Below are 22,517 nucleotides of genomic sequence, written 5' to 3'. Positions count from 1 at the left end.
CTACCTCACAGGGGTGTCATGAAGGTCAGAATATTAAAAAGATTGTGAAGTGCTCAAATACTACAGCACTGGGGCCATATAAGTTCCTAAGAGAGATTGGAGGCAATGTACCATTCCAAAGCCTAATACCTTAGAAAGAAATAAGATCAACTAGTTTTTCACTTTGTGCAATAGATTTCAGCTAGATGACTTGAATATACAGATGGGCTTTATACAGCCTTTTTTCCACCTGGATTCTGATGGAAGAGAAATGGGGTCAGGGCAGAGAGCTAAATTTAAAATTCACCCACATCAAGGTGGTAGTTGAAATCATGGAAGCCAACAGAGGGTGTCTAGAGAGAAAGAAAAGGGGAGACTGAAGATACAAACTCCAAAGAATAACAGCAGAGAAGAGGAATTGTGCGTTAGAGGAGTCACTGAAGGAAAGACTGCAGGAGCAGTCATATAAAGAGCAGGAAAATATGGAAAGCACAATCATGCAAGCCAAAAGAGGGCAGAAAGTCAGTACGAGAGAGTGATCGACTGTGCTCAAGGCAGCAGATAGATAAAGAGTAATGAGAAGAGAGGTGAACCCTTTACTAGGAGAAAGTCAATAGTGACCTGGATCAGGCAAAAGAGAGGGCAGAAGTCAGGCTGGAGTGTATGTAGAAGAAAGACAGTGGGGAGGAAGCTGAAGAAGGATTTCAGATGAGATCATTGCTGTTGAATAACCCCATAGAACTTTAAAGGTTCTGAACCTGGTTCTGATTTCTCACTAGTATGAGACCAGAATCTGGCTGACAGTTATTTTCTAGAACCCTAGACTATTATATTCCCCATAGATTCCTTGATTATTTATTTCTGGCAAGAACTCATAAAGGTTCAGGATGCCCAAGCCATGATTTTCAGAACTAGGTTCCTACAAGAGTTACCTAAATCCTTATTTAGGTTATTGGTCATGATCTTTATTTTTCTAAGTTACAGAGTAATCATTACCTTTCTTGACTTAATGCCAATGTGGCTGATAATGTTATTATACTTTTCTAATATTTATATCTCAGTTTTTTTTTCTTTGTCACTAATCCTCCTGCTTCTGTGCTGAATTCTCTGTAGAGGATGCCTTTCCTTTCTTCTATTTTGGACCTTTCTGATTCTGTCCATTTTTCTCCTACAATGGAGCAACCCCTCAATGATTATTATTTGATAGTGTTATTTAATGTTTCACCAGGAGCCTGGTTTGTATTCTCATCCCATATTTGTTACTCTTTAACATTTCTTTAAAATGAATAAAAATATAATTGTGGCAACTTCCATCTCTCTCTTTTAGGGTTTTATATTGCTACTCATCACTGTGGCATCTGAGAGCCTTGTACAGAAAAACAATAGCTATAATGAAGGCCCCAGAATACCTCATAGGCTACATCTACATTGTGAGCTGGGGGGTGATTCCCAGATCATGAAGATATACTTATCCTAGCTCTCATCTGAGCTAGCACACTAAAAACAGTAGGGTAGTATGCTTGGCGGTAGCATGGAGAGTGGTAGCAGTGGCATGTGCTAGTGTAACCGCCACACCTGCTGGGTGTGGTATTGTGTCCCATATAGTGGCACCAAGACCCTTAGAGAGAGAGATTAATGAGTCTGCTCTACAGCCTTAGCTAAGCCAGGTTGCTTTTAGCTCATGTGGTAGAGGCTCATGCACTAAGCTCCAGAGGTCCCCTGTTAGAACCTTCCTGCCAACGACCGGGGTCTGTCAGCGTTACACTGGCAGCCCATAGTACATGCCCACAAGGTTCAGGCAGGTTTGTATTCAGGGCAGTTAGCATGGTGCCGTCATTGCTGCTGCCCACACTACCACAGCTACACTACTGTTTTTAGCATGCCAGCTCAGATGAGAGCTAGCACGAGTAAGTCTATGCAAGCTGAGAATCACATCCGTAGCTTATAGTGTAGACATAGCCATAGTGTTAGGTAGTTGGAATAAGGCTGAATCCAAAGCTTGCTCCTCTAAAGCTTATGCAAAATTATTTAAAACCCTTTACTCTATAAATTAGGTAGGAAATCTTACAAGAACTGGCTATCTCGTAAACTCTCTGGTGTTTCCTTGTGCTGAATGGGTTGGAAGGACCTGAAGGACAGCCTTTCTTGCAATCTTTTGATAGATCTCCTTCTGGATCTTGACAGAAACCAGCTAGTGCAAATGTATGCAAAATCTGGACAAGAAAAGGAACTAAAAATAACTTCACATGTTAAAATCTCAGAGCTTTGTTCCAGGTCTAGTTTGTATTTGGGGCAAAAGGTCATCCTCATAATGATTTTCTAGCTCTTTCCCTCCTTACTTATTTTCCTTTAGCTCTCTGGCAAGAACTCAAAAAAAATTCCGAACATATGCTCCTTATTTCTCTTAGTTACAGGCTAGTCATTACCTTTCTTTGTTTAGCATTGAAAGATTGTATTTACATCCAAACATAAGTGATACGCTGATGGGGTTGTTATATTTTTCTTTGTTTTTTTCCCCTCCTGTTGCTTCTTTTGTTATTTTATCCAAACCAGTTTGTTCAACCTCAGTCATAAATTTCCTTGACATTAGCTTTCTTCGTTGTTGTAGTGTTTGCTTCCTCACAGCCATATTTATAAGTCTTTTAGAATTTGAAGGGATGTTTTGTGTCAACTTGCATCAACCTTACCTATGTGTAACTTGTTTTGCTACAATTTTTAACCATAGTTTGGTGACTCCAGTATTTCTCTGTGTCCTTATTTTATCTGCCAGGTGGAGAAATTTGGAAAGGCACTGAATTACGCTGAAGCAGCATTATCGTTTATTGAATGTGGAAATGCTATGGAACAAGGCCCCATGGAATCTAAATCCCCTTATACAATGTATTCAGAAACAGTTGAACTTATCAGGTAAGCTTGTAGAGAACAACAGCATAGGTTGGATATATTTTCCATCATGAGGAGAACATACCTGAATGCCTTTAAACATGGGTAGAAATTAGAGATGGAAATATTTAAAAAGAAACAAAAGCAAGCAACCCCACAACAGTCAATATTCATTATTTGGGGAACTCAGTACCTAAGGAGGTTGATAATGTGATTATGGAGTTTCCACCATTTGGCCATCAGTGCTAATCCAACCCAGACTGGTAGTGACTGAAGATCAGTACAATCCTATTGTTACTTTTTTGGTCTATGTGAAATACGTTGGTAATCGCAATCCAGTTCCTGCTGGACAAGCGTGCACATCACAGCCCTCTTCCCCTATTATAGCTGACGTCAACAGGCATCCTTATCAACAGCTTCAGCTAAGAAAGGCAAAGACTAATCATCACGGAGTCTGAGCTATTCCCTCATCCAAAGAGTGGTCCATCCAGAACAGAATTAAGGCATATGGGCAGAGAAGATTTGGACTGCCAGTGACCACGTTATACTGTTCTGTAGATAGAGAATTTCATTCCCCAGGGCAGTCAGCCAAGCAGCTTTCACCAGCACTAAATTCACTTTCAGAGTTTAATATTTTTAAAATCATAGTTCTGCAAAACTTTTAAAACAAGTGTTTTAAAACCAGATTTCTCTGCTGATCTGACCATATTCTCATTGGTGTAAACAATTCTGCCATATTGTGGTCCCAGTTTGGACTCACTTCTTATGCTTTTTAGTCGCAGTAAAGCCAGCTCAGCCAGCTGACTCTGACAAGAAAGAATGACATCAGATAAAATACATTTTGCTCACCACTATAAAGCTCTCTATACTTAGTCCCATCCCCTCTCACCTGCACCACCACAAGCAGCACAACTGCCCTTCTTTGTCTGCTTTGTCTCCTCTAATTACATTTCTTTATAATTACAGTATATTTACGGTCCTGACTCTGGCCCTGAACTTTGCTTAGAGCTCCATCTGTGCATGTAGCCAGGATTTTGTAGTTATAAAGTAAATTGTTTATGAGCTGTCTGTTATATATAGTTCAAAAACGGAACTGGTTTATCAGGACAAGTGTTTGTTGAAATAAGGTGTGGATTGTCATGCACACAATGCATTTGCACTGATGTCAGAATTAGAGGTCGATAACAAAGATGAAATACAATCAGCTAATTACAGGGAACATGTATTCTTCTGGAAGCAAGCCCAGAGGTATTGTATGTTGCACTAATCTTGTCCATTGCTCAGGTGCTAAACCAGAAGTTGAGCTTTCCAGGAATTGATTTGCCTGGACAGCACATACATTCTTAAAATAGCAATGCTACTACTGTAGATCTTTGAAGGATTTGAACTGAATGTCATAGGACCAAAATAGCTGCGAGCAACATGCTGCCCTCTGCTGCACGGTGCCTGGAGGAGCAAAACTGGAGAGATAAGCTCCAAATTTGCAGTGTGAGGAGAGCACTGGCTCCATGATACGTTCTCTTCTGCCCTCAAATTCTGTGGAAGCCTTTTTTGCATGAACTCTGCAGAGCTGGGGTTCCACAGGGCTGGAGAATTTTTTGGGAGGATTACACAAGGCAAACCAAGGAGCAATAACTCTCCAAAGCCAGATCCCCTTAATATTGTATGGATTTCCAAGGGAGTTACTGCTAGTTGAAGAGAGTTAATTAGGCAGGGATGGAGAGAGAGCTAATGGCAGAATGGCTCGAAAGCATGAACTGAAGAGCACAAAATGTATCTGTGATAACTGGAAGAATAAATGTAATGGAGCAGGTCCTCAGCTGGTGTAAATCAGTATAGCTCCATGAGAATGTGACCAAGAGTAAGGTGGTCTTCTGTTAACACACACTGGCCTTAATGCTGGCTTTTCCCCCTTTTTTAAGGTATGCTGTGAGACTAAAAACCCACGCAGGCCCTAATGCCACTCCAGAGGACAAACAGCTAGCAGCATTATGGTTAGTAGATCAATATTTACTCAAAGACTTCTTTGATGCAGTGAGTCAGTCCTTGAAAATCAAATGCTTAGTGCATTCAGATAGAGGCTTGGTTTTGTGTTGTCTTTTGACATAGAGAGAATATTTCCTGATCCAAGAAGATCCAGACCAGTGTCATCTGTTTTTCCTTGTACTGCTGTGCCTGGTCTGTGTTCTGTTTCTGTAAATAAGCAATTCATATTTATTGGCTGTGACAGATCAGCTATGGCACGTCACCGTAATTAATTTTTAAGTGCCTGATGGTCTGTGTTTTTATGACTGATGTACTTTCCCTGTAACAGTGTCTCAGTAATTCCTTCTGTATATAACATTTTAGGTTCAATCATCATAAATTATACTCATATTGTGCAGGGTTAGTATGTTGATAATTAAACAACTTGTATTAACTCTTCGAATGAATATTCCCAGATATATGCATTTAACTTAGATTTTGTAAAAAATTGCTGAACACTAATAATAAAGTTATTAAAATTAAATTTTAACAACTATATAGTTAACACGTACAATAGCTATTACATGGTTATGGATTCTTAGTAAATGGGTTTTACAACAGTTTATCTATTCTTAACACCTGTAAAAATCCAAATTAAATGTGTATTTAGAATCTATAAATTAAACAATCTTAATTTATCATTTTGTATAAAAAAGAAAGACTATTTAGTGATCTATTTTTAATTAAATATATGTCCTTTGTCACTGCTTTAATGTACAATTGGGTGCACAAATAAGATTAACAGTAATTGTTTTAAAAATGCTTAAATGGGAAAATTACTAAAAATAGTTTTTAAAAATAGCTGACCATGTCTATTTCTGGGTTTTGTAAAGTGTTTTCCAGAACAGACACAGTGTTTTAGTATGTGGGATTTAATTCAGATTCATAAAGCCACTGCATCTGTTTAAGCAGAAAGGTCACAGTAAGGGAAAGTAGGCAGAGCACTCCTTCAGCACTGCATAGCAACGCTAACTCATTGTCTGCCGCATAACAGATGAGTTGACATCATTTGCATATGTACTGTAACCTATGAAGGTGACAGAGTGAGAATTATGAGGACTGTAAGTCTATTGTATCCTTTGGCTCTGTACAATACATGCTGGGCATACTGCTACACAACATTTAGCACTTTCACTGCCATGGCCAGGGTTCAATTCCCAATCAGGGGAAAGTGACTTTAACCCTCCCCCCCCCCTTGTATGGCCTACCAATTTCTCCTGGTTCTCCCATCCTCCCCCCAAAAAAAAACTTCAGTTATTCTTCACTTGCAGTGTAAACAAATCCCTGTTTAAAAAAAACAAAACAAAAACTAGTTTATCTGATTCTGATCTCCTAAGAAGAGACTGTCCTCTAGTGGTAAAAGAGGAAATTTCAAACTTTCAAGGTTGCAGATCTAAAAAAGGAAAACACTATGAAAGTAAATTATTAACAACCCTGGCTGATATTTGCAACAGTGGCTAGTGATTTTGAGTGCTTTGATTTGATTTTTGGCTGCCCAACGCACTTAATTGGGTGAGACGACAGCACTTTCAAAATTCAGGATGCTCTAAGGTATCTCAAAATGGACATCCAAAACACCAATAATCGTTGAAAATCTTGGCCTCTGTTACCAAATGAAAACAAGTGTTACTGATTTTTGTGTTACATACTGTTGAGAAATCCCTCATCTTGTGAATACACAAAAACCTGATGGAGAAGATCAAGCATTTTGTATGTATTATTTATTTATCTATCAGTTATTGTTATGTGTGTTATGTGGAATCCCTGCAAATGGAAGATTGTGGAATTCCCATTATTGGAGGGTTTTAAGACTGGGTTAGACAAACACCTGACAGGGATGGTCTAGGTACACTAGGACCTGCTTCAGTGCGGGGGTTGGACTGGAGGACCTCTTAATGTGCCTTCCAGCCCTACATTTCTATGACTGTATAATTATTGTTAATTACTATTATTACTTATTTGTTTATATCGTATTATAAAGGTGCATGGTGCTCTACAGAAACCGTGGAGACAATGGGCCAGATCCTCCCCGGTGCTTCCCTTTTGTTCGAGTTATCTCACTGCTTAGCTTGCTCTTTGTACAGGAATCCTCATGCAGAAAAGAACAGAGTCTTCTTAGCACCTTCTACATCACCTCCCTTCTAGTCCCCAGGAAAGGCACGTGACTAGGGAAATGCGATCATATTAGGGGCATCCTTGTTCTCTGGCAGTTTCCAGCTGCTTGAAGAGTCCACTGGGGTCATAGTCATCTAACATGAATAGGCCTGAGACAGCTCTTATTTACTCCATTGACTAGTCTATTCCTGGGTCATATGTCCCCATGATTAGGGACCACAAAGGGCACCTTTATGCTTTAAAGGTGCTGTAACACATTTTACATTTTGTCTTCTTTCTGTTTGTTCTAGTTATCGCTGTTTGGCACTTCTATACTGGAGAATGTTCCGACTCAAAAGAGACCACGCTGTAAAGTATTCAAAAGCACTTATTGATTATTTCAAGGTATTTTTATACTATATTACGTTTTCAAATTGCTAATAATGGTATGAAATACTGCATCTTTTTACAAAGAGTAGCCCTGTTGGACCCAATCCTACTCCCACTGGAGTTTTGTCATAGGCTTCAGTGGAAGCCGTTAATTTCCAGTCTGTTGTTCTGTATTCACAAAAGCACATGTATTCAGTATACAAAACTTACAACTTACTGAAGGAAGAGCAACTTACCATGCCATGAAACTGACACATCCTGCCCATTCTCCTTTTTTCTTGATTGTCCAGTGTGATTCCTGGTGCTCTGCAATTAATAGGTTTTACAGTATTCACAATCAGAATCTGCTTCAGGATGCACCTCAAGGTAGATTTCATATGGGTTGGGGACTTTGAGCTAGCTCCATATTTGGAATAACTTGTAGGGTTCCTATTTATGGACATCAGCATGTATGTAAGGCAAAGGGATAAATTCTTTTCTGAGGCACTGGGCTGGAGTCCACATTGGCTTCATTGGGAGTTGCATGCAAGTATATCTGTGGTCAGAATATATACCTGCCACCAACTTGGCACACCTGGGCTTGCCTCCACTTCCTATCTTGTTTTCCCCAGATATTCCCTTCAATTCTCCACTCTCTCATAATGCAGTGCACTACTTTATTTTTAGTATGACAGGAAGTCATTAGATTTTTAAAATGTTCCCTACAGTGGCAATATTTGATTGGAAAACATCTGGAAATCAAAACATTCCAGATGGATCTATAACAGAGTAGGTCAAATATTTGGCCTGCAAACATAATCTTTGTATTCCTATCTGAAAAAAAAAAAATTGGTGGCTGCTTCTACCCTTCAATTTGTTTTTATATCCTGAGATATAAAATCAGAGAGCAGTGAGGGTACAAATGCTCTGCAGTCCTGATTCTCTTTGGGTACCCTAAGTAGTCATTTGGTTTGGGGTATTTTAGTATGTTTTTTTCTTTGTGGGGGAGGGAGCAGGGGTTGTCTCATCCTATACATAAAATAGAAAAAAATCCCCAGCACAAATATTTTGTTAATGATGAACTTTAAGTAAAGGCACAAATTTTCATGACCAAATTATAAACTCATGAAAATAGGCAGGAAAGGTGACAAATCTTTTACTATGAAATTGAAATTGATGTCACCAAAACTGGATTTAAATGCTGAATAATATTTAATTAAATGTATGTTCATCTAATAATAATCTTTAGTTTATTGGTAAGAAATCTATAAATATTGTAACACTGTACTTCTCCTACCAATTCAAATAACGCTTGTAGTAAAAATTGGAAATTCAGTCTCACAGCCATGTGAAATGTCTCTTAACAAAAGAAAGAAACCTTTCTACAGAAAACAAAGGTGATATTTATTCTTTATTATAGTAACATAAGCATCATACAAGACAAGCTTGGAGTTTTTTGCAGAGCTTCTGCTGATATAATAATTCTGTAGATTCTCATTAGAATGTAAAGTAAAAAATGAAAAATTGCTCATTTGTCATGTTTTTGGTGGAAAACAAGGCAGTTCTAGACTTGTTTCATATATTTGTCCCTAAAAGCTTTCAAAATCATCTAACATGACATGCTGACTGCATCAAAAAACTCTCAGATATATTGTCAAATAGGAAAATAGATCAGATTTTGTCACAGACATTTTCAGTTTAAATTTGATATTTTTCTTTTAGAAAAGAAAAATTATTTAAATCTTCTTTTAAACTTTTTATTTCCATTTTCAAAAAAATAATAATGTAGAGAATGTTAAGAAGTCATAGACATTTGGGAGCTAAAGATTTTTGAGAAAATAAAAGATTCAGTTTGGGTCATGAAAGCAGAACAAAGCCCACAGGAGAATCAGTGGCGATGGAGAAAATGCTGTAAGTTAGCTCAATTACACTTTCTGAGAGCTATTTCCCCATCATACTGGTGTCTAACAGAGTCTAAACTAAGTAGGGCAGAGGCTATTTTAACTTACATTGTAAGTGTCTCCCACCTCCTCTATGTGTAAATTACCTGCTCTTAGACTCCCTTACGCATCAGCAGGATGGACATAAGTAGCTTCAAGAGAGTCTAGCTGAGTCTGAATGAATGTCTGAAACCAAGGCAAGGACAGTCAGGTCTAGGGGCTGAAGCCAAGAGTCAGAGCCAGAATCAGGAGTCAAGAACAGTGTTGGAATAAGGTAAAAGAAGCGCGGGAGCAGGCAGGGCCGGCTCCAGGCACCAGCTTATCAAGCAGCTGCTTGGGGCGGGCAACTCCAGAGGGGGGCAGCACTTTAAGGTATTCGTCGGCAATTCAGCAGAGGGTCCCTCACTCCCGCTCGGAGCAAAGGACCTCCCGCTGAATTGCCTCAGATTGCGATCGCGGCTTTTTTTTTTTTTTTTTTTTCTGCTTGGGGCGGCAAAACCCCTGGAGCCGGCCCTGGGAGCAGGACTAGGGACAAGACTGGGATTAAACTAGGACTGGAGCAGGCTGAGGCCTGTGGAGTCTGTCACTACTTTCAGGCAAACGAGAGTTCCAAGCCATGAAGCAACATTGAGCAGACTGAGCTGTTGTTTCTCCTGTGAGGCTTATACACCCACTCTGAGAGTCACAAGACCAGCTCCTGGTTTGTGGGTTGGCTGGAACCTAACACAGGAATGACTCATCCCTGCATATGGTTTAATCAGGCTCTAGTTCAGGGAAGACTTATCTCCTCACACTGAATGTGAGGGAGTCTCCCTGGCATCACCGTCTGTCCCGTCTCTAAATTTGGCCCTATTGATTTATGGCATCATGAGACTTGAATACACTTGTATCATCTCTACTTTTTGCACCCCATCCTTACAGTCTCTTTGTTGACATTCATTTCACAGTCCTGTTTGAATTATAGGTTTGTAAATGGGGTTTTTGTTCGTTCTACAGAATTCTTCGAAAGCTGCCCAGGCTCCATCTCCATGGGGTGCCAGTGGAAAGTAAGTTCACTCATCACACAGAAACTATGTCTGAGTAGCAGTGAGAGATGGCATTTGCTATGTTCTGCTATTTTCATGTTTGTTCATGTCACCCTATATGTATAAAAATTCTGTTTCAGGAGCACAGGAACTCCATCCCCCATATCTCCTAGCCCTTCTCCTGTCAGCTCTGTAGGATCCCAAGGGAGCACTGGTGCCCCTTCCCCCTCTTCCACTATCAGCATTCCACAGCGTATACATCAGATGGCAGCCAATCACGTCAGTATTACCAACAGCATTCTGCACAGCTATGACTACTGGGAGATGGCTGACAATCTAGCCAAGGAAAATAGAGGTGCGTAATCTAATACATGTCCTTTAAAAACATGCCAGTAAAACAATATATTGACCTACTTTGACAGTGGTCCTACTGGAAGATTTTACCTTCTGGATTACAGAGGTGTATTCTTTTAGCCTATTCATGGACTGTCCCAAAAGGTAACAAAAACAGTTTTGTCAGCATTCCCACTCAGAAGAGGGAAAAATATCACTAATTTCTCTTTTATTTGACTGTCCAACTTTCACTGTTTTCCAGGAACAGATTCACAGACAGTCAAACAGGAATTAAACTGATCTTTTGAGTTCATTTAATTTTCCTTCTCCTGGGCAGTATTGCACTATCTTGTGGCAGAGCTACAGAAATGGATCTCTGGTCTTTTGTTCTTGTTTTACAAGAGAAAACTAATTAAGTGCACTGATGACATTCCCTTTTGTGATGACTCCTACATGATCTCATATTTTTGCATGTATTGACTAAAGCATTAACGTACAGTTATAGGACTCATTGTAGGACTTACATGTCTGCGGACTCTACTTTAGCTCTGACATGGACAATTAGATCATTGGTGTATTTACATGGCACCAGGACAAACATACAAGGCCAAGTTCTACTCTGAGTACATCAGCTTTACGCGGGTATAATCAGGGTTTAAAGTCGGTGGGGGAGTAGCACAGCTTCACCTCCTATCTCTGACTTGGCTGAGTAGCATGGATGCTCCTTGCCTATGCTATGACATCTGGCCCTACCAACTCCAGCTGGGCCCTGCTCGGCACGGCTCTTGCAGGAGCAGTGCCTCCAAGCACTTCCTCAACTATCAATTCCTCCAGAATCCACCGTCACTGGAGTGGGGGCAATAGCGTAAGATAATAATATAGCTGCAGGATGAATTCATTCCACTTACGTCCCCTGTGAGTTTTAGGGAGAGAATCTGGAGGAGATAAGGCAGCTTCTCTTGCTCACCTCCTCCAGCTTCATGTAGCTGCATGGGATGGAGGTTCAAAGGGGCCTGCATGACATGAAGGTTGGACCATGGCAGAGGAAAGGAACCCCTCCCTTCGCCTGCAAGTGCAGATTTTCCTCCACATACAGAGTTAGAGAAGATCAAGGCGTCCCCTCTTCAGGCAGAGTTCCCTCATGGTTTAAGTAGGAGTTGCCTGAGTAAAAACCTCGAGATTTGTCTGGTCTCACTCATTTTGAAATGTGTTTCAGTCAGGATAATTTGTGCATGTGAACTACAAATGGTGTCTCTTTATCTTTATAAGGACACCATTGGCAAGTAATCCTTTTATACACAAGATCAATGGGAGTCAATGAAAGAAAGAACCAAGGAATTAGCTGTTTAATTTTTAAAATGAAATTGTTGGGAACACTCAGATCATGGACCATAGGGGCCTTAAGGACACTCATTTGCCCCAAAATTCCATTTTAATAAAATGTTCAGTGCGATTTAGTTAGTAAAAGAAAATAGCTATTACATAGTGTCAGGGTTCCCTCCCCACTCTGAACTTTAGGGTATAGACGTGGGGACCCGCATGAAGACCCCGTAATCTTATTTCTACCAGCTTAGGTTAAAAACTCCCTATTCCTTGGATTAAGTAACGCTGCCACCACCAAGTGATTTAAACAAACATTTAGGGAGGGCCACTTGGAGCCCTACCTTCCCTAAATATCCCCCCAAGCCCTTACACCCCCTTTCCTGGGCAGGCTTGAGAATAATATCCTAACAAACTGGTTCAGGTGAACACAGACCCAAACCCTTGGATCTTAAAACAATGAAAAATCAATCAGGTTCTTAAAAGGAGAATTTTAATTAAAGAAAAGGTAAAAGAATTACCTCTAAAATTGGGATGGTAAGTACTTTACAGAATAACGAAAGACTCAGGAACATAGAAGATCTCCCCTCTAGGCAAAACCTCCCTCTAGACAAGGAAAAATCACAAGCCAAAATAAAAGTAAGCTAACACTATTACTTACTAATTCTAATGGAGTTGGATTGCTTGCCTTCTTGATCTATCTCCGGCAAGCACACAGAACAGACAGACAAAGAACAGACAAAACAAAGCCTTGTCCCCCTCCCCAGATTTGAAAGTATCTTGTCCCCTTATTGGTCCTTTTGGTCAGGTGCCAGTTAGGTTACCTGAGCTTCTTAATCCTTTACAGATAAAAGGATTTTGTGCCTCTGGCCAGGGGGAATTTTATAGCACTATATCCAGAAAGGTGGTTACCCTTCCCTTTATATTTATGACACACGGTGATAAATAGCAAATGTCACTTTCATTATTCTAATGCTTAATACTTTTTCCACAGAGTTTTTTAATGAGTTGGATGCATTGATGGGACCTGTCACCCTACACAGCAGTATGGAGCATTTAGTTCAGTACACTCAACAAGGACTTCACTGGGTACGGAATAGTGCTCACGCAAAAGACTGTGTGCCATTCAAATGTACTGCATAATCTCCCATGGACAATTCAGTTATTCTGGACACTGTGCTACAGAAATAATCAACCATAGCATCCAAACAAAGGTGAATATTTCTTCAATGTTGAACAACATTTTTCAGAGTGTCGACATGTATGTGTGTATGGATAATATGCAGCTATGTCTCTCCATAGCAATCTCCAAACATTGTCATACTCTAGACAGAATTGACCACAGATGTCTTAATACACACACACATTCCCTATGCCTGTGCTTAGAAAAACTCAGAAACCAAAATCTCATGAGGTAATTGAACTAAGTGCAATAAACACAATGGCTCCTAGTCAGGAATGCACTTAAGTGTATGTTTAACTTTAAGCATGTGCTTAAATGTAATTGACTTCAGTAGAACTTAAACATGCACTTAAGTGCTTTCCTGAATTAGGGACAATGAGAGTCTGACTGGCCATTTGGCTGCTCCATAGAACTTTCAGTGATAGCGCACCATGTCCCTCTTATTTCCTGATTGGGATGTATGGGTGAATTGTGTAGACTGAAAAAATATGGAGCGAGAAAGCATTAACTTTTGTGCAATAAGTTTCAACAGCTTGCATTCATTTCTTTCTTTCTCTGCTTTTGAAATTACCTTACCTCCTATTCAGCCTCCTTATCAACTGTAATGGACATTATCGAGGAAACAGCCTGAAAAATGGGTGTATTGATAATAAGAAACTGGAAGAGATTCTGGAAAATTGTGTACTGTTATTAGAGGCAAGAAGTTAACACAAAAATACTGCAAACTGCAACCCAGTTAGCAAAGAAAGTCCATTTATTACATGTTCATATACATGCACACACATACACACACATCTAAGACATTTGTATGCTTTGTGTGGTGAGGCTTCACCTAGGGTGACCAGATGTCCCTATTTTATAGGGACGGTCCTGATTTTTAGGTCTTTTTCTTATATAGGCTCCTATTACCCCCCCATCCCCATCCCGATTTTTCACATTTGCTGTGTGGTCACACTAGCTTCACCTTACTGGCTCTGGTTTCGATATCTTTTCTATCTTAAAGTAGCTTGCTTGCAGTTTCTTCTAGGCTGTATCATGCCATTACATGAAATTCTCTTTATCTTGGAAAGCTGGGTTTGCTGCTCACCAGACTAAGCACTGTTTCCTATCATAATCCTCTCACTCGTCATGCATAATCCTCCACTAGGCTTTAATGTTTCTTGATTTATGGGGTGTTTTCAGCTCCTTTTGACAGGCTGTGTTTTTTATGCCAAGGGAATTAATCCTAAAGTAATTGCAGTTTAATTTGGATCAGCTGAGGTCATGGCCAGTTCATAACTAATGTATTTGATTGTTTTCATCTGAAATGTAATTGTATTCGTTATTTTGCACCCAGTCCTCTAGCCCTTACTCATGCAAATAGCTACATTAACTACAGTTGCATCACTCAAGTAAGAGTCAATGAAGGTCCATCTTCACTGCTACCGTCTAGTCAGCTTTATCTCAATATTAATGTGATGCTGGTGCAAAAATATCTGCCAGTAAAAGTTACATATCAACAAAGAAAAATAGCCACTTATATAGTTGCCTTATATACTGGCATTTCAATGTCTGATGAGTTGCATTAGAAACCACATATCAAATAATTTAGCCAGAGGCGGATTAAGGTTTCCTGGGGCCCTGGGCCAGAACAAGTGGTGGGCCCTTCCCCACCCCTTCCACCTGTGGTCCCGCCCCCATTCTGCCCCACCCCTTTGTTACCTTTTCCTCCCTCCCCTCCCCTCCCATTCCACCCCTCCCCCACTATGGCCCCAAGACCAGAGACACTCTGGGCACAGTGGGGAGTGAGAGCTCCCCCAGCCCTGAGGCTGCAGCAGGTAGCAAGACCTCCTCCAGTCCTGGGACCGGGGTCCGGTGGTGCTGGGGGCTTTCCCTGTGACTAGCCGGCTTCTGCTGGGATTGGGGGGCAGTGGGGGCTCCCTTCGCCACAGTGCCTGCCTGCCTGCCTGGCACTGCCGCTAGGGAGTAGGGTCTGGGGTCGCAGGGGGTTCCCCAGCTGATGCTTCCCCTGCCACCACCCCACCTGCCTGCCTGGTGCTGCTCCCGGAAGCGGGGTTGGGGCGTGGGGGCTTTCTCTGCTCCGGCTCCGGGGTCCCCAGTTGGCCAGGGCCCCTGGGCACAGGCCCTAGACCCAGTCGCTAATCTGCCACTGAATTTCGTTTGTTACCACATTAAAAGATTTAGGGTAAGACAGTGAGTATGACTCTTACTGCTGCTGCAGGTGTAATGTCCAGTTTGGGTAGATGTGCATGCACTAGCTTCGATCAAGCTAACACACCAAACGTAGCAGTGTAGCTGCAGAATGGGAGGAGGCAATCTCATCTGAGACCCTAGGTAAATACTCAGGCAGCTAGCCCACACTGCCATGGCTACACTGCTATTTTTGGTGTATGAGCTCCATTAAAGCTAGTGCATGTACATCTGTCTGAGCTGGAGATTATACCTCCCGCTGCAGTGCAGGCATACTCAATGTCATGTCATCAGATTTCACTTTGTTGTTGCTTGTTGCAGAAGAAATACCAATCGTTCAGTTATAGTTGCTGAAATGTAACTTGATCAGTGCCTAGCTGATTATTACCTGCCTGATGTCTGGTTGTGAAAGTCTCAACGATTTTCTAGATGAGGCAGTGATTTAAATTTTCTTAATAGGTGTGTAATTTGGTTCTGTTAGGATAGCAGTGTGGCAATTTCTGTCAAATCACACAAGTGGGATGCCTGTTAAATTTGCTTCTGCTTTCTTTGGTGGTTGCTTTATCATTTGTCTTCAGATATTGGGGGTGGTTGTTTTTTTGTTTTGTTTTGTTTTGTTTTTTGGTGTTTGGGAATTCTTATCACTATTTTATGCCAGTTAAACTTACAAGCAACATATATTGCTTGCCTTATGCAGATTTTAACTTGACATTGGAGTTTCAAGTAAGGAACTTTGAATCACATTTCTTGTGCTGTGACTGGAGATAGTTTTTATTAATCATGAGCTCATCTGGAACTAGTTTGGCTGCAATATGTACAGCGATTTCACAGAAATTCAGGAAGAGTTAATGTCCTGTTATTGTAACATATTTCCTGACTACTATGGATCTCTTGTAGATTTGTGCCCTTTCTTGTAAGCTGTTTTTATGATCAATCATTCCAGCTAAAACACCCATCAAGTCCCATGAAAATGGTATATTAATTGTAGTTTTTGTGCTGGAATCACTTACATTGAACTCATGTAAACAGAAGAAACTCCACTGAAGTCAACAGAGCTATGCCCATATACACCAACAGAGAATTTGGCCTCCTGTCCACTATGTTCCTTACAGGTGGTCATTCTTATGAGGTTAGAGCATGCAGTTCAACCACAGGCACGTGTTTCTTCTGTACAGGTTGCTTTTTGTCATGATTGCTGCTCTTTAAATAACTACAGATGCATAAGGCATGGTAACCAAAGACACTTCATTTCATTCCTTTAGGGCCTGATCCTGAAAAGTTCTGTGCGGCCTCAGGACCTGATCCAGCAAAGCTCTTAAGTATAAGCATCACTTTACGTGCATAAGTAGTCCCATTAATTTCAGAGTGAGCTGAGGGTTCTCAGCACGTTGCAGGATCAGACCCTTAGAGACCGTCCTTATTTTGCTTGCCACTTGCAAAGTCACATCTTGTTTGTTTTAACTCATTGTTTCAAGTCCGAGAATGATAAAGGTTCCCTTGTCTTGCATTAGAGATTCCATCTCAGTTTTTCAGAGATGAAGATGTCAACCTGCTCAAATCCAGCTCAAAAGCAAGATTATGCCTGGAGGGAGAGGTTTGGTATAAAACAGAAACTTCTGAATGTGACAGACAGCTAGTCTACCAGCTGACAAGTACATGCAGGCATGGGAAATCAACTGGAATATTATCAAATAAAATGTGTGCCACAGTTGGACACAAAGGCAATACAGTGAGGTTTTTTTGCACTAAAAATGCCGTGAGATACTCTGAGATGTTCACAAACACCCAGTCAATGAGATATTCAGACACACTTAGGCCTTGATCCTGTAAGATGTGCAGCAAGGAGTGCAAGGGTGAGTGAAGGAGATGTATAGGTTCAAGTATGGCTCAGCACTGAGCATAGGCATCTATACTGTGTGGCGGCAAATCCCAGGCCCCTTCCACAGCCCTTTCCTTATTCTAAATCTCACAGGGTTTAACGGGAAGGGGTGTAGGCAGATGTTGGGCATGTGAGGAGACATGATATGCAGTGTAGCCCCAGATCCTCCAAGGTATTTAGGCACCTAATTCCCATTTATTTCAATGGAAGTTACGTGCCTAGTATCTTAGCGGATCTGGGCCGTATCCCTCAGCATGCAATACTGGTGCTCAGTTATGCACTCCTTGTCTGAGCATTACTTCTGCTACTGGGAGTAACTTGGCAGCCTGGAAAGTAGTAGTCTCATTAATGCAGAATCAGATTCCCTGCTCTCCCAGTACAGCTCATCACTTTTTACCTTTCACTTCCACATGCAGCAGGCTTCACCTGCACTGTGCAGGATCAAGCCCTCAGTGTACGTATGCACACACGTCTATATCTAAATCGTGAAAAACTTCAGTCAGCACAAAGGATGTTACTAGTGCTTCCCATTGCTCATTGAGTACATGTCACTGAATGGCCATAGCACCTCAGAAGAGCAGTGATTGTTATCAAGGTAATATGTGCAGCTAATTAATTTGTAAGACTCTCACCTTGGGAATGGTGCAGTCGTATATTTTTCATAATGCCAATTTTCACCCATTTTTCATGGCTCTGATATAAATCTGCATAACTAAAATGTCACACTTAGACCTGGCTAATCTGTGCTTAGTTTATCTACTTAAGAGACTTTACTAGACACCAGCCTTAATGCCTATATGGTATATACTATTGAGTGACTTAGTCGCAGTGTTTAATCCAAATGAAATTGGAATTTGCAAACTGACTTGGATTAACTATGTCTGCCACTGCTAGGTTGCAGATGTGACATTAAATGATTATGGTTTTAAACAAAAGAGGCTGAATTTTATGTAAAGAATAATGACTGGATTCCTTAATCTTTTTAGAAGAAGATTTTTAAAAGAACACCTTGTCAAAGTCATACATTTTTTAACTTTCCTAAAATTTCTGGAGGGTTGCTGGTTCATGGTCAAAGCTGTATTAACGACATTTCCCTTCTACAGTATGTCTGGCCTTTGCATAATCCACTTAATATGTCAAAAAGAAATGTGTCTTTTTTATAATGATTGCAGCACTCCCCTCTCCCAGTTCAGTGGAAAACCCTCAGATTAAAGAATAAAATCTCCTCGCACGTTGCTGGCACCATACACTTAACAATGACTGAATGAATTTGTTACAATGATGATAGAAGTATGGCTGGCATAGATCTAAAATGTCTTTCCTTTTGATAACTTTTTGTTACTATTTACACCATGTATTCAGACTCATTCCTTATTTGGATGGAGAGAATTATCTGATTTACATCCTATAAATATGTTCCAGCTCAGAGCATGATCAGAATCATTATTACTCCACTACTTGGTACACTGGTTATGCACTAAAGAGTGGGAACATGCATAGCAATGGGTGAACCTTATCTGAATCCATTTAGAAAAGCATCTGGATGTTTATTTGAAGCTGATCCAAACATATGAACCTCTTTGGTCAGGAAAGCTGTCCAGAACAGTGTCTTACATAATATTCTCAAAGTGAAATCTTGGCTTCACTGATTACATCTACACAGCAAAAAAAAAAAGGTATGTGGCAGCGAGTCTCAGAGTCCGGGTCAACTGACTCAGGCTTACGGGGCTCATGTTATGGGCAATGTGGACATTTGGGCTCGGTCTAGAGCCTGGGCTCTGGGACCCTCCCCCATACCGGGTGGGGGAGAGGAGCTGCTGTGTAGACGTACATAGTGAAGTCTAGGGCAAGACTCTCATTTCTTTCAGTAGAGCCAGGATTTCACACTCAATATTTATTAGTTACCTTGTAGTAAACTGTTTTCAAGATCATTTCAAGCTCTTGGGAAAGTCACTTAGAGCTCTATTTCCCCAGACACTGGGATAATCCACCTGAGATCTGAAACTCCCCACAGTTTCTACACAGTATTCTCTCAAGAAAGCATTCTTTGTCCCCAGGAAGGAGTCAGGCATCTCCCAACCCGTGTCACCTGGGGATATCAAATATCTCCCAAATCACCCCCTTGCCTCCACTCTGCCATCTGACCCAAGCAGCTGCTTCTAACCACTGGATGTTCCCTTGTGTCCAGGGGCTTTCCCTACTGCGACTGACCCAAAATCCATCCCTAAAGGGGGGGTTCCACAGCACAGAGGGAAAGGCAATGCAAGTAACCATGGATTCCATTAACTTACGCAGCTTTTCCCCACAGGCCTAGCAGGGACGAACCCAGTCAGCCACCCTCCCCTTCCAGCTCTGTGGAGGTCAAACCTCACAGAGCTCCCCTGAAAAGGCATTTGTGGGATCCCTAGAATGGGGGGAATGCCAAAGAGGTGGCATTTCCTCCAGGGGCACAGGCTCCTTTCTGGGCAGGAGCACAGAGGGGGGCAAAGTGCTGCTCTTTCCCCATGTGTAAAATGGGGATGCTAATCATTTATTCGTGTTTTGTAAAGCACTTTGCAATCCTCAGCTGGAAGGTGCTACAGAAGTGCTAAGAATCATTGTAAAATGTTAAGTCATATGAGTGAATTTCACTCCTGGGCAGTTGGGCCAATCCAAGGCCTTTGCATCACTTAAATCCCAAAACAGGATCCCTTAAAGCTCTTAAAATGGGGCTGCAGTGGTGCACAGGCCTTGTGTGGGGCTTTTGCATGGGGTGAATTACACCCTATATAAAAATGCCGAGTATTATTAGTATTAATAGCTAGCTTCACTGGGCTCAGAAGTAGCATGAGACAGCCATTCTTGAACTATTTATGTTTTGATCTTAGTAGAAACCAGGCCATACCAACTCCCACACAAATGTAAATAGGACAAAAAAAGATTAACCAAACTATTTGTTCCTCCAAAGAATTCAAATGGACTTTGCATTTCTCTGCGCCAGTTTGTCCTTCCCTGAAAGAACTATTTTTTTCACAACTTATTGTCTTTAATCAACAGCATCATAAATGCTCAAAGTATTTGTTTTCTCCAATCCCCAGATTCCTGTTACTCTCAATCATAGCCTAAATGTTGTCTTTCCGAATGGTGCATTGCAGAATGAACTAATCTCTTTATTTGGCATAAGAAAAATTATGTAACTCTCACAAAATATTTCCATCTGTCCATGAGTTATCTGTAGTTAATTGGCATGGCAAGTCAATTAGGGATACATTTTCAGCATAATGCACAGGGAGTTAGACTCCCAACTCCCATTAACATTAATAGGAATCCCAGGGTTAAATGCCCAGGCTTCACGTTACCGATTTTCCTCTAACAGTCAATAGCAAAACACTTTGATTCTGAGGAATGAATACCAGTCAGATCAGCAATGGACTCACTATTACTGCTCAAACCTCAGTAAGCAGAGGAGGTTATAAACTGATGTGGCTCTATAGCTCTGCATGTTATTGGGTCACACGAAATAATCTCACCATATTAATCTTTCTTTTCTTAGCAACATCAGGTTTCATAGTTTCCCCTAAGGTGGCTCCGTTCTACCTGCAACTCTGGTCTCGTCACCCCGAGAGACCTTTCAGAGAAAACTTTTCACTCAGGAGGAAGTTAGCAAGAGGTTCCATTTACCCAAATAAATGTAATTTGGCTAGTAATTTTCTACTCTTTTCTGTTCTCTGTTATTGGAAGTATTTGTGTTTTTAATAAGGACTTTCACCCCATTGCCTAGATTCTCAGACCTGCCTACATCCCGTTACAAAACAAGTAGATTTTCAAGCACAAAGCGCTGGCTGATGACACGGGGGCTTCCAGCTCCTCCTTAAAAATATACCCCAATGAGTTAATTCATTCTATTGACTCCCCACAGCTGGCCATCAATTAATTTTGCCTCCCCTCAGTCCCACTTCTTCCCTCCTCCTCCTACAGCTCTAGAGGTTTTCTTCACACTTCTCAGGCCTCAGGCTGCAGGGATGAAGAGAAGAAAAGGGGAGGGGCCAACATTATCCACTAGAAGGGAAGGAGGAGGAGGGAGCAGAGCCCCTCTGAGCTGCTGGAGTCTTTCTGGCCCTTCTCCTTCTCAGCCCCATTGTATCACCTTTTCCCTCCAGCCCTAACAAAAAACTTCTGTCTCCTAAGGGGAAAGGGAGAGGTCTGCTTGCCACATACAGCAGCTTTGATTGGCTGCCCCTTTCCAGGAGGCAGGGTGGGAAATGTTGAAGGAGGGGTTCCCTACAGCGCTGTAGAAGAGACTGAAAATTCTCAAAATTGGCAAGTCTGGATACTTCATGTGACACTCCAGGCACTGTAGGCAGGAAGACTGCGGTCATACCTCCTAGGCCTAACACACATGCATTGACTTCTATTGTGCCATGATTTTTTTTTTAATGGGCGTTGCTGTTCTATGCATCTGCACAAAGATCACTGGGATTTGCTGGTATCATGTCTGTGCAGAGACATATTATTTTAGGTCTTAGATGTCACACATTCAGCATCATGACTTTTCAGCAGGATCAAATAAAAGAAAGGGAGGAATGGGCGTCCTAGTTTAAATACAAAGGGACTGATTCTGTATCTGCTGTGATAGTGGAACTGCCATAGATGTCTATACACGTCCCATGTGGCAGAACGAGGTTCAGCTAACTTTGGGACCTAGCAAACATTCTAAGAAAAATTGCAGAAAAACATAGAAAATGTACATTTTTGCTTGATATGCTCAAGGCTGCTCTCAAATGTATTAGACCAGAGGTTCTCAAACTTCATTGCACCACAACCCCCTTCTGACAACAAAAATTACTGTATGACCCTAGGAGGGGGGACCGAAGCCTCAGCCTGCCCAAGTCCCAGTGCCCTAGGTGGGGGAACCAAAGCTGAAGCCCAAAGGTGTCAGCCCTAAGTGGGGAGCCTATAACCTGAGCCCCACTTCTTGGCGGTGGGATTCAGGCTTAGGCTTCGACCCTGCCATATCTAACACCAGCCCTGGTGACCCCATTAAAATGGGGTCGTGACCCACTTTGGGATCCCAATCCACAGTTTGAGAAGCACTGTTTTAGACATAGGTCAGCTTTGGTATAAGTGGATACAAATCCAATGAGATCAGTAGTTACACCATGGCTGAATGTGAGCTTTGATGCCATTAAGGTTGTTATGTTTTGCAGTTTAGCAATGTAGGGTCTGGTGCACTAATCCTTCATACAAGTACAATTCGCTTTCTGTAAACAGGACAAGAAGCTTTTGTGTGGACCCTGAAAGAAGTTAAGTTGGCCATT

General features: G+C 41.3%; 1 protein-coding gene across 1 annotated transcript in view; it reads left to right on the top strand.

The window, feature by feature from the left end:
* AFF3 (ALF transcription elongation factor 3) overlaps window positions 1-13,261 on the top strand; it is a 492,261-nt gene extending 479,000 nt beyond the window's left edge. The window contains exons 16-21 of the mRNA XM_032765391.2: window positions 2,750-2,886; window positions 4,785-4,856; window positions 7,293-7,386; window positions 10,287-10,336; window positions 10,456-10,670; window positions 12,963-13,261. Of these exons, the coding sequence (XP_032621282.1) occupies window positions 2,750-2,886; window positions 4,785-4,856; window positions 7,293-7,386; window positions 10,287-10,336; window positions 10,456-10,670; window positions 12,963-13,111 (717 nt within the window). The 3' untranslated portion in view covers window positions 13,112-13,261. The remainder of the gene's footprint in view (window positions 1-2,749; window positions 2,887-4,784; window positions 4,857-7,292; window positions 7,387-10,286; window positions 10,337-10,455; window positions 10,671-12,962) is intronic.
* The last annotated feature ends 9,256 nt before the right edge of the window (window positions 13,262-22,517 follow it).

The sequence above is a fragment of the Chelonoidis abingdonii genome, chromosome 1 (assembly GCF_003597395.2).
Source record: "Chelonoidis abingdonii isolate Lonesome George chromosome 1, CheloAbing_2.0, whole genome shotgun sequence".
NCBI lineage: Eukaryota > Metazoa > Chordata > Testudines > Testudinidae > Chelonoidis > Chelonoidis abingdonii.
The sequence above is the reverse complement of the archived record's forward strand: the minus strand, read 5'-3'. Positions and strand labels throughout refer to the sequence as shown.